The 14,919-nt window shown below is 41.4% G+C and overlaps 1 protein-coding gene across 7 annotated transcripts in view; it reads left to right on the forward strand.

Annotated features, from left to right (window-relative positions):
- LOC110989672 (rho GTPase-activating protein 45-like) overlaps positions 1-14,919 on the forward strand; it is a 78,245-nt gene that overhangs the window by 59,115 nt on the left and 4,211 nt on the right. For all 7 annotated transcript variants that reach the window (XM_022254223.2, XM_022254224.2, XM_087144231.1 and 4 more), the window contains 22 exons: positions 328-471; positions 2,274-2,352; positions 2,835-2,895; positions 3,501-3,588; positions 3,727-3,864; positions 4,068-4,132; positions 4,864-4,908; positions 5,079-5,144; positions 5,630-5,710; positions 6,053-6,232; positions 6,643-6,720; positions 6,894-6,953; positions 7,301-7,488; positions 8,064-8,185; positions 8,647-8,874; positions 9,545-9,879; positions 10,464-10,601; positions 10,814-11,001; positions 12,241-12,321; positions 12,565-12,646; positions 13,649-13,733; positions 14,275-14,487. In XM_022254223.2, coding sequence (XP_022109915.2) covers positions 328-471; positions 2,274-2,352; positions 2,835-2,895; positions 3,501-3,588; positions 3,727-3,864; positions 4,068-4,132; positions 4,864-4,908; positions 5,079-5,144; positions 5,630-5,710; positions 6,053-6,232; positions 6,643-6,720; positions 6,894-6,953; positions 7,301-7,488; positions 8,064-8,185; positions 8,647-8,874; positions 9,545-9,879; positions 10,464-10,601; positions 10,814-11,001; positions 12,241-12,321; positions 12,565-12,646; positions 13,649-13,733; positions 14,275-14,487 — 2,745 coding nt within the window. The remainder of the gene's footprint in view (positions 1-327; positions 472-2,273; positions 2,353-2,834; positions 2,896-3,500; positions 3,589-3,726; positions 3,865-4,067; positions 4,133-4,863; positions 4,909-5,078; positions 5,145-5,629; positions 5,711-6,052; positions 6,233-6,642; positions 6,721-6,893; positions 6,954-7,300; positions 7,489-8,063; positions 8,186-8,646; positions 8,875-9,544; positions 9,880-10,463; positions 10,602-10,813; positions 11,002-12,240; positions 12,322-12,564; positions 12,647-13,648; positions 13,734-14,274; positions 14,488-14,919) is intronic.

The raw sequence follows: 14,919 nt of genomic DNA on the forward strand, positions 1-14,919 counted from the left end.
TTCAATTGCCACTCACACTCCTGTACACTTTTCATCCACAGCTGTCAAACCTGTAGTTCATTCAGTGATTGAGTATATTCATTTTTCGTGAATTTGATGTACACATGTAATACATGTAATTGTTGACCTTAGTAATGTGTGGCATTGGTTTTGTTACCCCCAAGGATCCATGGCACCCTGCTAAACAAACATGTACACCTCAGGTTCAATACTTTCCATAGATGTTAAAAAAATATACCAAGCGCAGCATCAGTCAACAACAATCTTCATATGCATGTAAATGTGATTGAAAATGGAAGCTCCGTGTCTTTGTTTCATTTCTTTCAGAGAGAACAGAATCCCTGCGAGTGCTCGCCCACGACAAATTGCGGGATGTGCTCAACATTCTGCGCAACCTGCTGGATAAGTACAGTGCCCTCCGGTCCACGGACATCCACACGGCAGCTGTGTTGCTCATCACTCAGATCAAAAGTAAGTCGCTGGGGTGCTGCGGGTGTACTGAGTAATCATCACTGGCCTGGACCCAGTTTTTCAGAGTCGCTTAGCAGAAATGTATACTCAGCAAATTTGTGTACTCAGAAAGAATCAGGCAAGAGTCACTATCGAAAAGTGTACAGTGTGATACATGTACATTTTTGCAGTGCTGTAACCAAAAGTCATTTTTCTACAAGTCAACTCAAGACACTTGTCATTTTTCATGAGTGAAGTCATAGTCACAAATGTCTTCTTTTTTTTCGTGAGTGGAGTCAACTCACAAGACAATTTTCCTTAGTAAGGTCAACCCACAAGTCATTTTTCCACAAGTCAAGCGCCAAGCTATTTTTTTGCCAAGTCAGTCACGGGTCAATTTTTCCCAAGTCAAGTCTGGAGACCCTAGTCATTTTAAAGTGATCTGCATGTAGTTTATTGTACACATTTTCTGACATCCTTTATTGATGATGTGAGCTTTGATGGTTTGACCTCTCTGCTGAATTTTTACCCCCTTATACAGTGTATTTGACTCACATGCTGTGCTCATATACCGGTATCTAGTGACACAACATCAGTAGAATGAAAACAGACAATTCTGGTTTTTCACATGGAAAGTCATAGAAACATGTACATGCATATGAACATTTTTCCTTTACAGTAATTGTTTCATCAAAAGTTGGCAATATGAACAAGTTAAATTTGTTCATGTTACATTGTACATCATGAGTTATTTTTTCCATGTTACATCAAGTCTCAATACAAAGAAAATTGTGAATGTGACTTGAATCCAAGTCGGCAATTCCACCAAACAAGTGTGTATAAATGTTGCCTTGTAACCCACTCACTAAGCAAGTACCCATAGTTTCTTTCCTTGACAACATTCTGTGTCATGAATGCCATGAAATTGGGCCCTGTTATTTGTGAACATTTGACTGGGGTCATCACATGACATCAACAGGGTGACAGAATCACATTCATGTATCATTTGACCAACCTGTTTTGAAAGGGGCACTTGTAGGAACAAAGGGACAATTTTGTGTACAAAGCGTCAAAATTCTCAGAGGTTTTTGTCAGATTCATGTCAGTATAGACCAGTCACTGTTGCGTATTATATGCATACATGCAGGTACATGTATGCCACATGGTGGTCGACATTCCAGTTTTGTTTCAACCAGTGTTTAGGGAAATTCAGGAAGGTTTCTTGGGAAAAATGACCGAGAGATAAGGATTACAGAATACTGAGTGCCAGTATATCGTACTAATATGAGATGTGTCAAAATTTTGGACAGAATTTTCCATTGCCACGTACATGTATACCGATGTTCAACAGTTTTGGTACGAGTGCAACTTAAAAACTGAATATGAAAGGATTAATTTTATCATGGATTTTTTTCCAAGTAGAGTCTTGTATGCCTACCGGTATTTGTTCATGAATAAGGCCTGAACTTGCCAGCATCTGTGGTGCTGGTATGACCAGTGCCTACATGTACATGTAGCGTACACACAGCTACAAGCATTGATTACAAGTGTCACATTATGTGTCATGAACATCCGTAATCAGCAAATTGTGCCGAGTGTGCAAAATGGCCCATCCCAAAGGGGAAATGCTGCAGTTTTTCTTGAGAGATGCAAAGTGCATGTATATGTATCTGTCAGGTTTTTTGCAGAGCGACATGTACATGTACATGTATGTGGGAAGAGTTGATGTACCCAATAGATCTCAGCAGAAGTGCCTAGGGAGATCATGGTGAAGCATCTCATTGTGTGTTTGTTCAATATTTATCGATTCTCTTGTTTCTCAGATTTGAAGGATGAGACTGAGGAGGAGCGAGTCAAGCTATTTGATGCTATAGATCAGCTGGCGCTTGCTTTCAGCAGCAGGTACAGTTGATACCTTTCATTTTTAAAAGGTTATGTATTTACTCTTTAAATATCATTCTGTTGGATTGAGAAAAATTAAATGGATGTGTAGTTATTTGGACTCATTTTACCAGTATTAGTTGATGATGTTTTTCAATTTCAATTGCATGATTTCATTTTTTTTTAATTATAATAATTGATTTGGCGGTCATAAGTCTGGAGTTATAAACATGACTGATTGATTGTCGGATGGCTCAATCAGCAATAGATAAATTGATTAATCTGTTGATTGATGTATTGACTGAGTTTTTATTCTCATATTGAACCATTTACTGATTGATGATGATTTGCCCAAAAGGTGACCTGGTTGAATTTAAATCCTGTTATAACCAATTGGTCAGTGTTAAGATTATGATAGCAGCATTTTGACGATGAGCTTGCTGTTTTGTCTCTAAGTGCCCTGTTGATTTCTGACTGGTGGTCTTTTTCCCTGTCTCATCTAGTGTGACAGAATTTCTAATGGGCGATGTGGAGCAGGCTAACATGGGGTTTCCCTCCTCAAAGGTAAGGGCTGACTTCACTCTGCATCGTTCATGAGTTTTTGTTTCTCATTATTTTTTGCAATTGCAGGCCACTGTCAAAAACGTTTTCCATGTTTTTCCTCCCAAACGGGATGCATTATATAGAGATATCCAGTATTTGTGGAGACTTCCAAACCCAGTGGTCCAAAATGTTGTTGTGGGTGTTCTTTTTTTTTTGTCTGCCTTATGGATACTTTAGGGAAGACTTGAAACATGTAAAGAGCAGTTCAAAGCATGTTGAATAGTTCCTGGTTTTGCCCATGGCAGTTAACAACATTTACTTCCTCATTTTGGGTAAATGATTGAAATGGTAAATGGTTTTTGAGCCTAAACATGTTGGATACACTGTCACACATTATAGTTGGTATGTAGCTTCTTTCTATTGTTTGATGTACACGTATGTAAGTGATATTTTGGGATGTTGTGTCCAACATTTCCTTTCCAAGTTAGCTTGAGGTTCAGGCTCATATTTTGCACTTCAACAGAGTGTCTGTCAGCAAAATGAATCCTGGCTGCTTGCCATCTTTAAAAAATAGTTTGCAGTGATCACATCTCAGTTACACCTGGAAGCCATTTTTAATTTTCCAGTCATATGAAAGCATATCGTCGATGACGACGAGTTCAGAGGGTGGCAATGCCTACAGTCGGCAGACATCACAAGATGGCAGGGAACCAGGTGAGGTGTTTACCTGTATTCAGGCGAACAATTTGCATATTCTTAATGGGCTTCTTAATTTAGTAATTTCTGAAGTTTGACCTGAAAGTTTGTCACATCAATTCAGTTTGACTTTTCTAAACTCTTTTCTTCTCCCAGGGAGTTTGTCAGCCTCTGAAGTAGATGAAAGCTTGATGCAGTCTGATTGTGGCCTGGAAATGGCACTGGAGCGGGCCAAAGTCTGGTCCAAATATGCCAAAGATGTCATCAGCTACGTGGAGAAGAGGATACACTTAGGTAGGACTTGGTCAAATCAATAAAAGTCAGTTTGCATGCAGAATGAGTGCTGGTTGTGGAGTGACTTTGATGATGCAAAATCTTGTTTGGAAAATGTTGCACCTGTGTAATACTTATTCAACTTCTATGAGCTAGAAGTGGCTCCATATCACAAGCTGCTGTTTGTTGTAATTGAGTGGTTTTATTGTCTAATGTCTTTGCAGAGACTGATTTTGCACGAAGTCTTGCCAAACTAGCGGTCGCAACTCGTACCACACTCAAAGAAGAGGTATGTACCACATTTGTCATTAAAACAGTTGCCCACATGTTCACATGTGCTAGAAATTGGATGGCGGTTATTTTCTTTCAGTTCATTTTGTCTTCTTCTCTATATATGTGTAAAATTTGTCCAGATTTTCCTGGATTTCTAGATTTTTTGGTAAATTTTTCAACTTGAATAACAACTTTTCAGATTTAATATTAAGCTACACATCTGAGTAGGATATTTCATTCTCTTCTCCCATGTTAGACGTTCAAACAATCCATGGTATGTGTGTTCATGTTTGATACAGCTCCAAGCTCGGTTTAATCACAGTTTAATACCTACACACCTCACACTTATGTGCCATTATTGCTTTCATGAAAGACACTTCAGGAAAGATCAGTATTAATCATGCATGCAGTTTGCATAGTTTTACCGATGTCATGTCCAGCTTCTTGCATTAAATCTTTTCAGAAAGTGTAAGTAATGTGCATTGTAGTTTGCAACATCCTAAGTTTTTTTGGGCTACAGTCTTCTTAAGTTGATGTGGTTTGTATAGGGAGTGTTGCCACATTTATGAATCAGACAGACATAAATCTCTCTTGTTTTGTTTTGTTTCTAGTATCTAAATTTTCAGTTACTGCTGTTTTGAGTTTCTGCAGCAGTGTAAATGGAGATAACACTGTCAGGAAATTATTTCAGTTTAAAGTTTCCATATCTTGAATTTTCAGCTTTTGTTTTTCCATATGTCTTTGCAGACGTACCTGCCCTTTCAATCAACGTACCTAACAGCATTGGAACATGTAAGTTGCACAAATTGTTGATCGATTACACACATTTTTGTCTGAATCGACTTCTCTGAATCGACTTGTCTGAATCGATATTTCAAAGTGAGCTATACTTTGTTCTCCTTAATCGTTTACTAGAAAACACGAGTCACCATTTAAACCTTTTGTGGTTTGTTTATTTGCAGGATGTAAACTATGCCCAAAACTGTGATGCCACTCATTTGCACATCCAAGGGCAAAAATTTGTCCAGGTGAGAAGAATACCTGTTTCAATTGCATTGACTGCTATTGACGGTTTGAAAACAAGTGGAAAATGTCCAATACAAAATGGACTGCCTTATGCATATGCATATTGCTTCATGCATATGTACATTTTTCAGTTGAATGTCCAATTTTCTGTTAGAGTTCTAATTGATCAAAGTTGCAAGTGGAATAATGCAAAGGTTGAGAGGCCATTGGGTCTCATGGAAACAAATCAGGGCACATTATCCCTTTACAGTTACATGACATCTTGATTAGGAAAGCAGCTATTGTTTAGAATAACCACCTCAAACTGTGAACCGTACCCAAGATGTCCTCTTTGTGTGAGAAGAATGCACTACATGCAGTCAAGCACTCATCCATTTAGTAACAGTCAAGGTTGACATTGTTTACAAAAGTTGCATTAGAAAATTTTCTTGTGTTCATCATTATCATTGTGGTTTTTGTAAATTCTAAATTCCCTTCTTTTTATCAGCAACTTGAAGCAAGACGGGTAGAGCATGACAAGAGGAGAAAGCAAATACGTCAAACCTGGACCATCATGAAGAAAGAAATGGTATGGTTCTTAGATCTGTGTCATACAGCTGGGCAAATAAATCAGTTCTGGTAATTGTATTAACTCTGGCAGCTTTAACACTGGAGTGTTTGCGTGACTGATCATGAATAGTGTAAAGCCAAGAACATTACAAAATGGTCATGAAGAGGTAATGAAGCATCCTCTGACTAGAAATGAAGAGCTTGTCAGTGGTTGTTATTTGGATTAAATATTAAAGCAAAAGATTTGCAGCAAAATATTTTTCATAGTTTCGGACAATGAAAGTGGCGAGTTACATCTTCTTCCTGTGGCTCTGTACATTCATCGTATTTCATTTTTGTCTTTGGTCTTGCCTCCCTGCAGCAAGACCGCAAGAGCAACCTGGAGAAGTGCCGCCAGCAGTACATGAACCGTTGCCAGGAGTATGAGAAGATCAGCGAGTCAGCAGCCAAGATGGAGACAGAGGTCCTGAACACCAGTGGTGGGTCCAACGCTGGCAAGTTAGAGAAGAAAAAGAAGGCAGAGGAGGAAGCTCTCATGAAGGTACGGCCACCCTGACGAATCTCACGCCTCCTTCGACTTTCTTACTGGTCTCTTTCATTCATTCCAGTCCTGCGTCAAGTTTGTTTTGTTTTGGGACCATCAGCAGAACCTGGTCGATTTTGTAATATCTAGGAAAACCAGGGTTATGGAGGTTCTTGGTCAGACAGGGGAGTCAGGTTGACCAGGGGAGCCAGCAGATTGACAGCAGATTGGCATGAGGATTTGAAACATTTTCAGATCTCTTACAAGAGATTTATCATCTGGACATTAAGGGACATTTAGGCTAGCTGTAGAGTGGGAAATTTCAGCTATACCGTCTTCAAAAGAATAGCCTTGTTAAACAGTATCCCCAGAAAGTTCCTTTCCAAGATGTTCACATTTAAAAGTCTTGATGTTTGTTTCATGTTCAGGCCAAGGAGTCTGAGACGACATACAAGGCGTGCATTGTGGAGGCCAATGCTAAGCGACTAGAAATGGGGACAGCTAAGGTAATAAAAAAGTCTGGATTTGTTACTGGCTTCTTTGACAACTTTGTTTTGAGGGAATCCTAGTTAACAATGAGTTGTACCGCTTTTATTTTGCTGATTGTCTCCACATCTCCATTTGTCACCTCTTCGTGTAAACATTTTTAGAATTACTCCTCTTTTGTTTCATTTTACAGAGAGACCTTTTGGTCAAAGTCCGGGAACTCATCTACCAGTGTGACCAAACGATGAAAGCAGTAGGTTTCTTCAAATTATTATTCTATATGTAATTGTTTAGAGTAGAGTGCAGATTGCAAATGTCACTATGACACTTGCATAACGTTGTATTATTTGCAACCTTTTCAATCCGCATTCTATTTGAGATGGTAATATTAACAAAATAGATGTACAATAATTTTTTTGTTCATTCTTTCATTTATTTTTAGAAAAAAAGAAATACAGTTGATGGTAAACATGGGAAGTTTTGTTGTCAAGGAAACCAAGCCTGGCTCCTTGCCTGCTGATAAGCACACTACTGATACCTTGTGTGGGGTAGGAGTCAAGAAACCCAACAACACTTTTTTTTTTCTTCCTTGCATCTCAGGCAACAGTTAGTTACTTCCAGTTGCAGCATTCACTGTCGGCACCAGCTCCCGTCCAGTTTCAGACCTTGTGTGAGCAGAGCAGGTGCTATGAGCCTGGTGTCCAGTATGCCGAGTTTGTCAAACACAAGTCAAGGGTCAAGGGTCGTGCCGCCAAACATGAGGAAGCCTTTGTGTTTGAGCCTTTTATGTAAGTTTTCATGCATCAGATGGGGTTTGTTGGGACAGGTATGATTGTTTGGTGTTCATTGTTTTTGCCATCGTCTGAAAATGTGCACATTCTTGATGCTTAAATGCAGTGACATGCTTACAGTTGATACAGGCTCTGTCCAGATTGTTTTGCTGTGGCTGGAAAAACATGCAAATGAAAAGAAATGGCCAGTGGCTACTGCCTTTTGCCTATAGATACATATACTACTAGCTACAGCCAGTTCATTCTGACATGGCCTTACGCTTAGATGTCTGTTGGTGCTGCACCAGAACCGAGAAGACCGCCGTGCATAGCGCTTGCTTACCTGCCTTTTACTGGTTCAGGACTGCGGACTGTGACATCACAAAGCACAGGCATCTTTTTACCATTACTCTCGTAGATCCTGCAAAAAAGCATTAGGAAAATTTGTTGCATTTTGTAGGTTTAAGGAGGGTAGAGAACAGAGAATGCACCATTGTGTTTAGTGTAATGGAAAATATTGGAGAGTTGAGGAATATTCTCAGGAAATATTTCTGGGGGAGTCAGAGTTAATAAGTGCATTTTGTGAATGACAGGTCATCAGAGAAACCTCGCAAGCCCAGCTCTCACTCGCTGGACAGCACCGAGGACGAGAGGGTAGGTGCTCCCAACAAGCCCAGCCATGGATCTAGAAGTGGCACCTCACCAGAAAGAACAGGTAAGAACCATCGTCCACCACTGACCATCTTTCACCTGCTTCAGGGCTTGGAGTGTACATGTGAGGGAGATTTTTAGAACACCCTCCTCCTGTCACCAAACCCACCATAGGGAACAATGCAAGAACCAGGAGGAAAAAAGCAGCAAAACTGTACTTTGAAATCACATTCATTAGTCTGGCTATGCACCTGTTATGGCTATAGTTTGACCAAAATTCTCACTTTAAATGGTGTAAATCTCTGTGAACTTGAATATAATTGAATTCGGCTTTGCTTTGTGAACCCTGTACGATCTCCTCTTATCATCTATGACTAAAGCAGTCCTGTGAAACTCCATTTCCTCTTTCTTGGTTTAGTGAGTTGTGATAAACTTGACCGAAACTGTGGTAAATGAGTGTGGGTTTTTAGTGTTCATTTGTAATAACTTGTAATTTGTATTAACTTTGATCAATTCTTCCTGCAGACAAGTCCAAGCCTGTCCACGCCTGGATGGGCACAGCACCTGCCACAACACAGGCCAGCGACTCGGACAGCATGAGCGGCAGCTCCACCAAGTCTGTGGATGCCTCGCCCTCGGCCAGCCCCATGAACGGACACCGAAACCTGATCCGGGAGGCCTCGACAGGGACCATGTCCTCGGGTGATGAACTGGCTGAGACCGACGACAGCAGGCCTGTCCCAACTGGCACAAGTAAGTCCAACGGAAGATTTGATTCTCTGCAGGTGAAAAAATGGATTGTTTGTTGTAACATTAGGGAGAGATGTTGCATTTCTTTTGGCTTGTTAGAACATGTTTTGAAGAAGAGATTTGCGTGCAACATTTAAAGTCATACATTCTAATTGTGTTCCTAAAAATGTTTTGTTACTGTCATGGACAGATGATCAAAATATACAGACTGAAATGTTAAGTCTTTTTTTTTCGCTGTCCTGTTCGTAAAAGCATCTTTTTGATATTCCCAAAGACTTTTCAGTGAGGTGAAAGAAAACACAAGCAATATCAAAGGAATTATTTTCAAAGAGGAATTGTCCTCTTTGGGAAGTGTTACAGGTGGCTGTGAAGAAGTTTTGATGTAATGTGCTTTGTTTCATGTCATTTCTACATGTAATTCTTGCAGAAAATAGTAATTCAGTCTCCCATTCCTGGACAAAATGCCAGAAAATTGTAGGGTCATAATGCATTTTACAGTTAACAGACTGAACTGCACAAGTTGGTGTCATTTTTCTTTTATGGTGTCATTTTTCTTGAATGTAGGAAACAACATTGTTACTTGTACTGAAGCTTTTTTTAAAATGCATTCCCATTGGAGCATTGGTGTTACTTGAGTTCTTTCTCATTGAGTGTCTATTCTGGACTCCACTAGAACTCATTGAGCCCGTGCCCAGCTCCTTCCGCAACCTCTCCTTCACCAAAGCGGCCCAGACCCACCTGATCCGCAAGCTGCGCACCCCGTCCAAGTGCCGGGAGTGCGACAGCTACGTCTACTTCAATGGCGCTGAGTGCGAGCGCTGTGGCCTGGCCTGCCACAAGAAGTGCCTGGAGTCGCTGGCCATCCAGTGCGGTGGCAAGCGGCTGCTGGGCCGCATGAACGTCTTTGGGGTGCAGCTGCGGGACCACCTACGGCTGACAGCGCGGGAGGCGCCTTTCCTGGTCACCAAGTGCTGCTCGGAGATAGACCGTCGGGCACTGCACATCAAGGTGGATCAATTTATTTTGTCTTTTCCCTTCCAAAGGCATGTAAGAGCCACAAAATGTAATTTCAGACCTCAGAGGCCAAAAAAACATTTAAACATGAACATTTCAAAAATATATGGCCCTCTTCTCCCCTGACAATTTTGTTCTGGATCCACCCTTGTGCCCCTATCACACCCTGTTTCCATGCTGGACTATGGTGTGCACACTCTAGTGTGATCGGACAATTCACAATATTATCCTGTATGCACAACCCCAAGATTGCCTCATCACTGTCGGAGAAGTTCCAGACCTTGTGGTTGTCCGCTGCCTGAACAAGGGATTTATGTTCCATCTTTTTACCATTTTTGCCCTCTTAGAGTTGCCATGCACATGCCCTCCAAATTATGCGAAAAGAGTGAAACGTTTGCTACAAAATAAGTGGATAAAATGCCTAAAAATTCACTTTTGTGAGTTACTTTTCCTAGTTCATATTCCCAGTTTTTCTTATTATGTTCTAACACGTTAGCAATCTCAAATTCAATATTAGATAGTCATTATCAGAAACAACAATTTTGTCTACATTTATCTTTTTTGCTCTCCAATTTCAGGGTATTTACAGGGTGGCCGGGCTAAAGGTCAAAGTTGAGAAGCTGTGTCAGACATTTGAGAATGGTCTTGACCTGGTTGACCTTTCAGAGACTCCACCCCATCTCATTACCAGCGTGCTCAAGCTGTACTTAAGACAAGTTAGTACTGTGTACACAGCCCAAATTCTACATGAAATTTTACACCTTTCAGATGTATTGTAATCTGTTTACTGTGTGTGTTATGTTGCAACTCTTGCACCTCTGGGTGATATCATAGTGTTATGCAGTTTCATATCACACAGCATTATATCACATGGTGGCATATTATAAAGTGTTCTTTTGTGGTTTGATATTCTTGATATTGGTCACAGCTCCCTGAGCCTTTGCTGACGTTTAAGCACTACTCAGAGTTCATCAATGTCGCCAAGGAGTTCCCTCGGAGTGTGCTGGAGAGCACTGAGGAGGAGGAGCGATTAATTAGCAAGTTGAAGGGCATTGTGACCAGTCTTCCCGAGGAAAACTTCAAGACGCTGGGGGTTCTCATGCACCACCTCAAAAGGTGAGGCATTAGAGGTGTGGAACTGTTTTTTTCCCTCGGGGATGAGGTGATCAAGTTTTCACAGAGGTTGTTGTCATGGGGATATCTCACAATTCCCTTGGACCACTTCTGCCGGGGATTCCGCATCCAGACACGTATGCTTAATATGTGTGGCCGGGGTCTCCGAACTCGGACAAAGGGAACAGGGGCTTGTAACAAAGACCATACTCCGAACAAAAGACCAAGCTGCTGGAAATTACCAACATTTTTTCACTCTCAAAAGTGGAGAGAAGCCAGCCTTGTTTTGAAACAGTATACCACGGTTTGGGGCATTTAGAGTGAGCAGATTACCACCGGGACAAAAGCGCTCCACCACCGCAGCGATGAGCCACACAGCACCGCTGCCTGCTAATCTGGCCCCTATTGAAAAGAGATCAGCAGCGCACAGAGCGAGGTTTGTGAACAAAAGAAAGTTATATAACACTGCACAATCTGGGCTCTTTTTACAAGGCTGCAAGCCTGGATGAAATACTCAGGCATCAATTGATTTTGTCTGTCAGGCTTGAGTAGACACCAGACAGTCCTTCACGTGTTTGTAAGTGTCCAATAAATGAAGATAGGAATATTTAAAGAATTTTGAAAACAGAAAAAAAAGATAAATAGCCCGCCCCAGCATCATCAACATTGATAACTGGCCCGACAGGAAGTGGTTAACTTTACTTCATGTAGCAGGGAGTTCCAAAAGGAATAGTTTTAAAAGCATAGGGGTCACCTCGAGGGTCTATTGAAGCAAGAATGGGGAGGGGCAAGGCTTGCAGTTTTCTTGGGGTAGGGGAAGTGGTTGAGATCTGTGGATATTGCATGACCGGGAGTTTCCATAGGTCTATTGGACTGTTTGCAGCTCTGGATTTGTTAGACTTCCAAATGCTACTGGCTTTTTATCATTTCTGTAGTTTTGTCTGTGTAGGTTGGGGCTTTTATTCAAAATATTGAATTTGAAGTCACGCCTGTTACAGTTGAGGGAAGCTAGAGCAAATTTTCTGGGGCAACCAGAATACCTTACGATTCCTTGCATTCTCTTAAGATTAATTTGCACCATTTCAGACATTTCAGTTTTCCCAGGCAAAAATGATTACACCAACAGTGAATATTCTCTTAGCATTTCCAGAAACCTGCAGAATGAATCCCTGAATCTCACTTGTCACACTGAAAATCCTTGATCTTGGAACTGCTTTCTTTGTTTTGTTTTTTTCTCTCCAGAGTATCTGAGAATGAAGACTACAATCAGATGTCTGCCAGCAACTTGGGCATTGTGTTTGGGCCCACCCTTCTTAAGCCAAAGTAAATTTCAGCAAGAACTGCTCTTTTTTCTTCTGTTAATGCGGGCCATTGGTTTTAAAGAACAAAGAATGGCAAAAGAAAGCTTGAACATATGGTAGCACTTGCCTGAATTTTTCTGCCAATTTTTAGCCGAGTCAGTTGTTGGTCGTGCATCTTTTTAACCAAGGCTGCATATTTGTAGGTGAGTCAAATCACGAAAGTCTTTGTAATTTATACAGTCAATATTTTCTGTCTTTTTACCAGTGACAATACTGCGTCCCTCTCTGCCTTGGTGGACATGCCCTTCCAGACGAGAGCCATTGAGATGTTGGTTACCTATTCACAGGTGAGGGCACAGAAGTAATAGATTGCATTTCCTGTGTTGTCTCCTGCAATTTTTGTCTTGCTGCTGAGAGTTACTGCAGCAGTATCTCATGACTCATTTCAGTATTTAGTAGTTCAGTTAGCTGTGTAGATTTGTGTGAGGATTACATTTTAATCACTTGCTGCCAGGTGGTTTGAGAAATGCAGCATGGACATACAGGACAGTTTCAAGATTTTCAGTTTTCAAAATTCTTCAAAAATTCATCATTTCAATTAACCTATGCTAAGATACATTGTTGACACAGTTGTCATATCAGTCAAAATCAGTCAAATTCCCCATAGTTGTCTGTGTACTGGGGGAAATCAAGTGAAAGGCATTTTTTACTGTTTTTGACGGTTAAAACAGAAGGAGGGTTAATGGATGTTTACACCCACACAAATGACTGTCTGGAGGCTACTCTAATCTGACAGACAAAATCTATAGACACCCAAGTATTTCAGCCAGGCCTGCTGCCTTGTGAAAAGAGCCCAGATTGTGTGGTGTTATGTAATTTTCTTTTGTTCGCGAACCTGGCACAGTGTGCTACTGACCTCTTTTCAATAGGGGTCAGATCAGCATGCAGCGGTGCTGTGTGGCTCAACTCTGCGGTGGTGGAGCACTTATGCCCCTGGTGGTAATCCGCTCACACTAAATGCCCCAAACCGTGGTATACTGTTTCAAAACAAGGCTGGATTATCTCCACTGTTGAGAGTGAAAAAATGTTGGTAATGCCGAGCAGCCTGGTCTTTTGTTACGAGTACGGTCTTTTGTTACAAGGCCCAGTTCCCTTTGTCCGATTTCGGAGACCCTGGCCTCGCGTATGAAGAGTATGTGTCCGGTACCGGAAACCCCGGTGGCAAGTGGTTAACAACATGAATCAGTAAAAATGAGAGTGCAGACTTCATTGTGAGCTCAGCAGATGAATCAGGTTTTGCCTAGACTGTGTATCATGTAAAAAGTAATTTTTTTTTGCTTTCTCTTCAGGTGTTTGGAAGCAGCGAGACACCAGTGGAACAGTTCCAACCCGAGCCACGGGAACTTTCCCCAGTGCTCCCGGAACTCAACCAAGGTAGGGAAAATAACTGGAAATGAAAAAGAGCAATAGTAAATCAGCGTTGTTCAGCTTTCAAGCATGACAAGGCAGTTGTTTTTCTTAAGTTTCTATCAAAAGGAGTCTTCAAAAGGAGTCTTTTGAAGAAGTCTGCTCACCTCTTTACCCTGAAACAAGTTTGACCTCCCCATTGAACGTGTATGCCACATGAGTTTAAAAAAGTTGGCAGGTCCAATAGACGAATCCAGTGACCAGGGTTAGTGCTTGGTCCAGCCATTTTCAGTGGCCGTCTGCCAGTGGTTGTCAGCAATCTGATACTTTTTTATGGAGCCACTGTTCTGTGACAGACACTCTATAGAAAATCCAACACAATGCTTTCTGCCATTGAAGGGGACCATGGGGAATGCCCAGTGAAATATTGCTGTGTTCGTCTATTGGTTCCCATTGCTCAAGGGTCTGTGACCAAGACAGCGAACTGTGACAACTTCAGACTTATTCTCTACTTATGTACTTTCAGCGATATTGACTGTCTTTTTGTTTGTGGCTGTGTCTTTCAAAGGACCAGTGAGTTACTCTCCCAACAAGAGCACCAACAACTCAACCCACATGACTTCGTCAGGCGTGGGTGCATCACAAGGTCATCGCCAGGGGCCCAGTTTTGCATTGCCAGGCAGCAGTGAGGACAGCGAGGACATCTTGCCATGTCTGGCCCCAGATGTGGGTTCTGGGGAGGAGGGTGATGGGGACAGCTCTGGGAATGAGGGTGAGGCAGGTACGGACAAAACAAGAACTGAACGGTCATTTGCAGTTGCTTGATAAACATACCAAGCCAAAAAAATTATGAAGAACTTCACTTGGAGTAAAACTCACAACATTTCAGTGAAATGACTGTCTTGGATGTTAGCCATCTGAAGAAAACTGTAGTCGCGTGACTGAATCCTAAGAAATGAGTCCAAATCAATTTTAATGTCTTACAAGTTGTGTATGTGTGAGAAAGCATGTACACAACTCCTCACTTTGGTTTCTCAGTCAGTTTGACAACCTGATGGAAAATAGGAGAAATGTTTGTATTTCTTATTAATTCTCAGTAGTGTTGTGTTGGTATTAAACTCACTCGTGGCTGTTGTAACTTCAGACCCTGTTTGCTGTAAAGCCCATCAGGAACAACATTATTGACTGAGAGCCAAGCCTAGTACTGCCTTCA

The sequence above is a fragment of the Acanthaster planci genome, linkage group LG12, assembly GCF_054643075.1.
Source record: "Acanthaster planci isolate LZ-2023a linkage group LG12, COTS_SCS, whole genome shotgun sequence".
NCBI classification, from domain to species: domain Eukaryota; kingdom Metazoa; phylum Echinodermata; class Asteroidea; order Valvatida; family Acanthasteridae; genus Acanthaster; species Acanthaster planci.